General features: G+C 39.9%; 1 protein-coding gene across 1 annotated transcript; it reads left to right on the top strand.

The window, feature by feature from the left end:
• Positions 1-1,966: 1,966 nt before the first annotated feature.
• On the top strand, positions 1,967-9,283 carry LOC130930099 (interaptin-like). Its single transcript, XM_057857822.1, has 2 exons — positions 1,967-2,254; positions 7,970-9,283. Exon 2 carries the CDS (start codon positions 7,975-7,977, stop codon positions 8,881-8,883), a length of 909 nt encoding a protein of 302 aa, XP_057713805.1. The 5' UTR covers positions 1,967-2,254; positions 7,970-7,974; the 3' UTR covers positions 8,884-9,283.
• The last annotated feature ends 220 nt before the right edge of the window (positions 9,284-9,503 follow it).

Here is a 9,503-nt window from a genome sequence, read left to right as displayed (position 1 = left end):
CTGTTTCGAAAAAAAAAAAAAAAAAAAAAAATTATAAGACTTAGTTTGAACATTAACACTTGGAGTAGGGTGACCAAAACTCCCTTTTTTGCCCGGACAAGTCCATTTTTCACGCCCTCTCCGTAGCGTCCGGCCGGGTTTTATAAATTCATGAAAATGTCCGGTTTTCATGATTTTTCATGGAACCAATTTGAAGAGAATTCCTCCGGCCACTGGGGGCCAGCGGCTGCCTGCGTTGATGTGGCTCCTACAAGTAAGGGGGGGGAGGAGTAGTTCTTCTTGTTTTTTGTTGACAGTTTACCCCTTGTATCATGGGGCATTACTGCCATCTACTGGGTTGACAGTTTGGCAAGAGATCAGGCAGTTACAGACTACAATAGACCCAATCACGTGACGTCACAACTCCGCCTCCCTGACCGGTGCCGCCATATTGTCCGTCAGCTCATCGTGTTTACATAATACCGCTATGTACATTCCTCCTATTACTGCGTGTATTTCTGCTTGTCTAAGGAATCACCGCCTAGTAAACGAACCCAAAAACCTTCCTGACAATCGTTAACATTGATTAATCAAAATGGTGAAGGCATGTATGGCGGTTGGTTGCAGTAACAGAGAAGATAAACGGTCACTTTAGTAGTTGCTGTGTGCCCATTGTTAAAAGGGCAAATCTCTAAAGCAGCACTGTTTGTTTATCTCGGTCCATGATGCGTTTGTGTCGACAGTCGTCAGACAGCAGCGAAAACATCAATATGATGCCGACACGATTGCAGACCTCATCAGACGGAGACTACGAAGCTCGTCGCCACGGTCGCGCTGCAAGAAGGTGAGCGCAACAACAGCTGTTGTGCCGAAAAATAGCCGCCCTGCGTGAAATGTCCCCCCTGACGGGAGCACCCACACGGAAACGACTTTCTTGCACCGTGAATATGTATTATTTAACTCTGCTTGAACTAATAAATGTCATACCTGTGTGATTGTCATTGGGATATGGTCGTGAAAACCTGTAGAATAATGCATTTCTGTTCAAAGATGGTTATGTGGCCCAGTCCACGATTTGTTACTAAAATACAGTACTAATATTTTGTGTAATTTAATTATTTAAAACTGATCTTACAGTCGTAAATCCATTACTGTAATGCGTCCATGAAAACATTTGATGTTTTCACATCAATAAAGCGTTATAAATAAGCGCTCCCGTCAGGGGGGACATTTCCCGCGGGGCAGCTATTTTTCGGCACACACCGGCCCGTTGTCGATCAAGTTTTATTTTACGATCGTGACGACGGTGACGCTCAGCTGACCAAATGTCAGTTTATATTCGGGCCGGTGCCGATTTTGAGTACCCGACTCCTCATCGTGACATAAACTGGAGTATGATTGGAAATTTTGTGGTCTCAGGACGAGCTCTGACGCAAGGGATGGGACCGGATGGGAGGAAACATCGGTTTGGGCATCAAATATGGATCTGGCGACCGAATCTTATCCAAATAACGGCTTTCATGCAACTCATGCAATGAGTTTACAGCGTCTGAAAGCACCAGGGCTTCCATAATTTGCAAGTGAATCCGCCTTTAGAAACTACGATCACTGACAATATGGACACACAATGACGGACAATATGGCGGCATAATACAGCGATCACGTGATTGTGTGACGTTGGTGATTGGGGTCTATGAGGAGTACAGTGGTACCTCTACATACGAAGTTAATTTGTTCCAAGACCTTGTTTGTAAGTCCACATGGTCGTCAGTCGAGCAGGATTTTCCCATAAGAATACATTATAATTCCATTAATTCGATCCACAGCCCAAAAACCTACACTAAATATGTTAAAAATGCCAGGTTGTTTGCATGTTAAGTGTTTTGGATCCCCCTGGTGGTGAGTTGCAATTTGTAGTTTTTATGTTCAGGCATGTTTTGGCCATCTAAAGTATGGCCACCTAAATTATGTATTTTGCGTAGTGTTCCTGAACGCACTGCGGGGCTGACGGCAGAGTGAGAGAGTGTAATTGACTTTCTCTTTTCACCTCCTGTTGTTGCTATAAGTTGGCGATGCATGTTTTGTTGCACAACTTCTGAATTAAATGATTAAAAACCTGGCAAAGCTGGTGATGTCTTGGCAATGGTACCAGATTAATAATTGTCACCTTTACGTATAAAGACTGGCGAACAGAAGTTGTCGGAGCTTTGTCAAGCAGTTCATGGACGTGCACCCCACGCTCATATTTTTCCATCATTCCATCTTCATTTTAATGGTAAGCTTCACGTTTTTTTCTCTTTTCATCACCTGCTTTAAAGAAAATTATGATACTAAGGGGCTGTGAGATATCAATAGAACCATTCTGTGGCATGATAACAAATATTAATAAAGTTGCCAAAAAAAAAAAAAAAAAATCACATTCTTGAGCAATTATCGAAAATAGATTGAAAATTATGAACATTCCGTAAAGTATTCCAGAAACAGCCGAATGGTGCTTTGACGTCACAGCCAGGAAACAAAAGTTCGAGGCAGGTGCCTTTATCGACGAGAGAGTTGCGTTCGTGTTTTATCAAAAAGTCGCTAAAATGGTTCAAACCTGTCATGCTTTGTGGTGTACAAATAGCCATTTGTCGCAATGTAGTACCCATGAGTTCCCGAACGCGAGAGCTGGACTACGCAGACAATGAGTAAAGTTCGTCCGTGCAAAGTGGGCTAATTTCGCAGACCTTGCCTCCGGCACAGTTTTGTGTGGTGTGCATTTTACACCTGAAAGCTATCCGAACTATGGACAAATGAAGTCAGGTTTTGCTAAGATATTGCTGCTGAAAGCAGATGCGATGCCCACCATACACGCGCAGCCACCTAAATATCCCGAGAAAGAGGACGATGACTAGCACTGATAAGACCACCCCACCACCCCAGGCTAAGCAAAGGAGGGGAGCAGCCAAGCTCGAAATGGCCAGAGTGAGTACTCTTTTATAATAAACATATCATGCATTGGATATAGGACTGGACAGATGTATAAATTATTGCTCGTAAAATATATACAACAAATCCTCTAATCCCATTCATAATTGTGTCTGTTGGCAGAACGAAACCTATGATAGCACAATAAATGATAATTATTCTATACATTATTTTGCGGTCACGGTGTATCAGCTTCACAACAAGAAATGCAAAACAAACCATTCGGTGTTTCCCACACGATCTGTTGCCGGTGTTTTATCAGTGTGATTGCTCCCCTCAATGATCGTTTCATTAGGCTGGATTGACTTTCGTTTGGGCGCAAACTGATAACCCAAAACACCAATGAAAGGTTCATAACTGTCCTCGTCACCATTAGAAGAACATTCGTTACGTCGGATTTGTCACTGCAACTAGAAACAAAATTGTCCGCCATCATCGTCGCCTTTCAGTACTAAGCACTAGTTGTGACGTCATGCACACAATATGCTAGATTTCCGGGATCTCGGGCGCCGGTCGTTTTAGCTTGACAATCAATCCAAATTTCTATCATTTTCTTGGTGTTGCGATGTGTGTAATTACACAAAGTGGCATGATATGAATCCAAAAGGCATGCGTTTATGGATAAATGATGGAATATTAGCATTTTCCCAGGTGTTGTAATACTCTTTAACATTCTTGGAACCCATGTTGATTTCTCTCACATGAAAATCCGCTGTGCGTCAGTCTTGCGGGAAAACAATGAAATTGCGACGCTGTCATGAATCATCGTATTTCGAGCATTTCGTCGGATGTCGAAACAAATGGCGTGTCAAATTTTACGTGGGATGTCGAAAAGATTGTGTGTCGAAGCCATCGTATGTCGAGGTACCACTGTAGTTCTCAGACGTTTATGCTGTTGTAATTTATAAAAATGTTTAGTTGGCACATAGCCTACTGTGTGTGTGTTTTGACTGGACTACATTTCCATGGGTCTGCATTATATCATTATCATTATTTATTTATTTATTTATTCTCTTTTTTTTCTTTTTTGTTTTTAGGAAGAATAAAGCCTGCTAAGTAATAAAATATATTTCCTTATAGTATATAATATATACTATATGGCAATCTAAAACTGAATTTTTCAATCCAGATGGAGGAGACACACTTTAAATATATTAAAGTGATATACAGTGCTGCTCGAAAGTTTGTGAACCCCACAGCGATGGTCAGATTTTTTGTAAAAAAAACTAAAATAACCTTATTAAATGTTAAGTTATACCCAAATCCACAATACTGACATTCCAAATAATGGACTGAAACAAAATAAATAGTTATATTGTCATTCTTTATTTAACAAAAGTGGTTGATTTAAGAAAAACTCAGATATCATGTGTGCAAAAGTATGTGAACCCCTTCAGTTAATAGGATATTGCGCCTCCTTTTGCAGAGATTACCTCAACCAAACGGTTTCTGTAGTGACTAATCAGCCTCTCACATCTACTTTGGGGGATTTTTGCCCATTCTTCCTTGCAGAACGCAGTCAGTTGAGAGAGGTTTGATGGGCGTCTGGCATGAACTGCTCGCTTCAGGTCCCGCCACAGCATTTCAATGGGATTTAGGTCAGGACTTTGACTGGGCCAGTCCAGAACACGAATCTTCTTCTTTTTCAGCCATTCCTTGGTTGTATTGCTGGAATGCTTTGGATCATTATCATGTTGCATGATCCACCTTCTGCCAAGCTTTAACTTCAAAACAGATGGCGTCAGGTTATGTTCTAGGATTTGACAATATTCCTCAGAATTCATGATTCTCTGGACTATGTGGAGTTGTCCAGGTCCTGAGGATGAAAAGCAAGCCCAGATCTTGACATTCCCACCTCCATGCTTCACTGTTGGGAGAAGGTTCTTTTGGTGGTATGCAGTGTTGACTTTTCGCCAGACATGGCGGTTTTGGTTGTGACCAAACAGTTCAATTTTGCACCTACATCAGTTGATGAAAACTCTTTTTAATTTAGTCTCGACAACACAACTGTTAAAAAAACAAAAAAAAACTACTGAATTGATTGATTAGGAAATCAGGTTGAAATAATAGAAAATTCCAAAATGTTGAGGGGGTTCACAAACTTTTGAGCAGCACTGTAGGCATCTTTGAGTCAACTTCGAGTAAAATTCAAGTATCTCGGGGCTGAGCCGAGTGTCTTCTTTTTTGGAAATCAAAATCTAACTTAGAGGTGCTTAGATTTCAGAAAAAAAGGTACCGTAATTTCCGGACTATAAGCCGCTACTTTTTTCGTTCATTTTGAATCCTGCGGCTTATAGTCCAGTGCGGCTTATTTGTTGATGTATTTGTGTTAAAAGGCAACCCATGCCTTCTAGCATGCATTGCAGCACTACAGATGTAAGTAACAATCAAAATTCATGTTCTTTTATTTAATTATTTATTCATTTACTGTTCCAGTTGTTTCAATAATGGCTTGTTATGGTATTTGGTAACACTTTATTTGACAGCGGCGTCATAATACTGTCATAAGACCATCATAATTATGACATGACACTATCATGGGCATTACTGAATGCTTATGACAGATGTCATTAAGTGTCATCCAGCAAATTATGTTACCAACTCCATTTATGTCCAGCTCGGATCTTTTACATCCATTCAAAAGTGAGAACATTTCCTGAATAAAACTGAATGGTAACTGTTATAAGCATTCGTTAATGCTCATGACAGTGTCATATCATAATTATGTCTAATTGTCTAATGACAGTCTTATGGCGCCACTGTCAAATAGTGTTACCAAATACCGCAACTAGCAATTATTTAAACAAACAGGAACAGTAACTGAATAAATAATTAGCATAAAACATGAATTTAGATTGTTATTTACATCTGTTGCGCTGCAATGCATGCTAGAAGGCATGATGGACAACAACAGTGTTGACAGCATGTGGCATGAAAGGTTGACTGTCTCCCCCAAGGAAGCAGTGATGACCAAATGAAGCTTCTTGAAGCAATGAAGCTTTGCAGCCAATTAGTTAAAAGCTTCATGGTGGTTTATTTGGTCTTCTGACCATCATATGATGCCGCTGTCTAATGAAGTGTTACCGACTAATATCTTTTTTTGGTGTAAATATCCCATAATACAGCGAGGACAGCTGCGGTTTATAAAGTCCAGTGCGGCTTATCTATGAACAAATGCCGTTTTCGTGTCACATTTGGTGGGTGGCGGCTTATAGTCAGGTGCGCCTTATAGTGCGAAAATTACGGTAGTAAGGATTGGGTTAAATCAGTGCTTCTCAATTATTTTCTGTTACGCCCCCCCAAGGAAGACGTAAATGTTTCGCGCCCCCCCCCCAACTCTCTGCCGCCACTGTAAATAGTATCATTCGTCTATATTACTATTATAAGTACGCCTCAGCCTAACATTGTGTCCTTTTTTTTCTATTAAAGAAAAAAAGTAACATAGATCAACTTATAATAAAGTATAACTTTTTTAACATTGTGTTGCTTGTAACAGAAAAGACTTAATGCGCATCAATTTGCCTGAAGTTAAAAAAAAAAAAAAAAAAAAAAGTCACATCCAAACTGTAAAAATACACTCAAGGTACATTTTTGACCATTTGATACTGAAAAATAAAATGTAATAAAATCAGTAAATAATAACAAATTCAAATTGATTAGAAACATTTACTCTTCAGGACAACATGCCAAAAAATTTGACCGAAAAAAAAACAAAACTGAATAGAAGGGGGGAAAAAGGTCTCTGGACAGAAGGAAAGTTTTTATTTTCGCTGATTCACCACAGTGCTCACTGGTTTACTGATATAACACTGACAAAGCGGGACGATTGTGACAATTGGCAATATTCGGCACATTTTCGCTGAAAAACAATCAAGCGGCTTGTCAATGAGATTGAGGTCTAATGTCTTCAAGTGGCGTCTTAACTGATTTGGCTTCTCCGCTATAATCATTTTTAGACTCAGTAAACAGTGGTCTTTCCTCATTTCCCACTATATTAAAAGTCAAAGGCAAACGGCCCGAAAAAAGCGCATTCTCGGCGGCCGAGGGAGAACCGTAGGTGAGGGCGGTGGTCGTGACGATCCCAAGCCGAAAACGGCACTTCTCGGCCGGACACGTGAGAAAGACAGTGGGTCGCTGCGTGAGTCCAGCTCTGCATGAGTCTCTTCCGTGTGCTCTTGCTTACTTCAAAAATACTGCACGCACTTTGAAAATGAGAGCGCCACTGCCACCCACGGAGTGGATGTGCAAGTACACTTTATTCTAGTACGGCAAAAAAAAAAAAAAAAAAAAAGCATGTTCCCCGAGGTCACTCGCGCCCCCCCTGGCATCGCTCTGCGCCCCCCTGGGGGGGCGCGCCCCACCATTTGAGAAGTACTGGGTTAAATGATGCTCAAATAATTAAATGAAGTAAATGTTATTTCAAAATTATTTGAAGACATATGTAAATCATTAAATGTGATTAAGTTGAATACAACAAAACTGCATTTGATAGATGCACTGCAGTTGGTTAAAAATGTAGTTAGAATATTTAGATCAATTTATGCCTGTGTATTTTTGAGAACCAGTGCCTTGGGATCATTGGAACACACAGTGCTCGGGGAGGAGGTCTGAATACTCATTATCTAGATTCAGCTATCTTGTGTTATTACTATCATTAATATTACAATGAAGTAATTTTATTTGGTAAATGTTCCAATTTTATAGGGAGTTTAAAAAACTTTAGAGGTAGCTGGTGAAACTATAATTGGAACGTGTGTCTGTGCCTTTGAATGTGATGATGTCACATCTTTGATTCATATGGTGTAATAAGGAGTGTGTGATTACCTAAAGGAACGATGAATGTGTGCTCATACCAAACATCAGCATTGAAAAAAAGGATGACATGGTAATGAAATGTGTATCATATCTGTAATTCACTGTAGATGGTATTATATATTGTAATTATATCACTTTCTAGGCCACTATGTGCACAAATGAGTCACCCAATCCATTGGGAAATTGATTCAGTATTCCACTTTATTAGGTGTGATGTCCAAACACATCCTGATGGTGAAAGCGAAGCCCGCTCAGGGAAACACTCAGAAGATTTCACGGAGACAACAGAGCAAAAGAACCACCCACTGGGATGAAATTTATAATGAAATTCTGATCCGGAGGGAGGAGAAAGATCTTGAAGCACAGTCAGAGCAGCTGGAAGAGAAGCTGGACAGTTTGAAAGCCCGAGAAAATGAGTTACGCCAGGAAATAAGTGAAGTGGAGGATTTATTCTTAAGCAGGGAACCGTTTATTGCAGACGAAATTGTTGATCAAGCCTCAGCCAAAGCAGATAATGAGGAAAAAGAGGTGCTCAAAAAGGAGACTGAGATCCAGAATATGATGATAGAATGTACAGAGCTGAGGGAGAAGAAACAGGAGCGCCTGCAAGTCATGCAAGAACACCTTGTGTATCAACAGTTCATGCAGAAACTGGTTGGCATGACTTCATTTGAAGATGAAGAAGCTCTAACAGATCACATCGAGAGTCTTCACAGCATTGAGGACCAGTTGTCTCAGCGGGAAGGTGAAGCTTATGAGCAGACAAACCAGCAAAGGAAAACGCAGATAGCTTTGCAAAAACAATACGAGTTGGAAAGACAGGAGCTTGATATGGAACTGACGCAGCTTATGCCAGAATTGTTTGAATCAAAAATCAAAGTGGAATTTTGGTTCAAAGAATGGAAACGCATTGAGGAAACTGCATCAAGAAAATTGAATCTGCTGGCACAGATTAAGATGTCCATCCTCAGCCTTTATGAGATGATCGGTGGCAAGGTTTGCGATAAGCAAGGTGTGGCTTTGAATGAGACAGAGAAACAGTTGGAAAATATCCACACTTTCATGTTGGACCACTTTGAGATTTTGAAAGAATATGAAGTTAACTTCAATGCAGGGAACTAAAACAATCGAGTACCTTTCGCAAACACATTGGAAAGCATGTTTTAATATTATTCCAATGCTGTATTATGGACAAAATGTTGTTTGAATTGAGAATTACAAAGTTGAGATGAAAAATATGTTGGAACGCTAATGCTATGCTGCTAATGGAAATGAAGGCTCGTTTGCTCAGCAGTACGTTCCTGCTGGTAACCTACTGATACCATTTTCTATATTTCTCATCAAGAGTTACTCCATGACTAAAGATAATGCCAAAGGCATATGTCGTGCTGACATGTGACTTCAAATATCAATTTAATGCCTATTGTTACTACTGCATACTGTGGTCTGTGGCACTGGAAACGGAAGCACCTACTATAAAAGAAGTGGAAATAACATTTTCATCTTTCTATCTGTAATGTAGTTTCACAATGAATAATAATAAACAAAATCTAACAACACCATTAAAGAGACAAGACATTTGCCTGAAACAACGAAGTAATTTTAGTATACTTTCACTGTCCCTGACAAGTCTTGTTGCTTATCCATTTTGTAGAAACAATTGCTAATAACCTGACTTTTAATTATTCAATTGGTTTCAGAATGGGCTAAAATGAAAGCTAAGATTGTCCTAAATGATGTTG

This window comes from Corythoichthys intestinalis, chromosome 14 (genome assembly GCF_030265065.1).
Source record: "Corythoichthys intestinalis isolate RoL2023-P3 chromosome 14, ASM3026506v1, whole genome shotgun sequence".
Taxonomy (NCBI): domain Eukaryota; kingdom Metazoa; phylum Chordata; class Actinopteri; order Syngnathiformes; family Syngnathidae; genus Corythoichthys; species Corythoichthys intestinalis.
The sequence above is the reverse complement of the archived record's forward strand: the minus strand, read 5'-3'. Positions and strand labels throughout refer to the sequence as shown.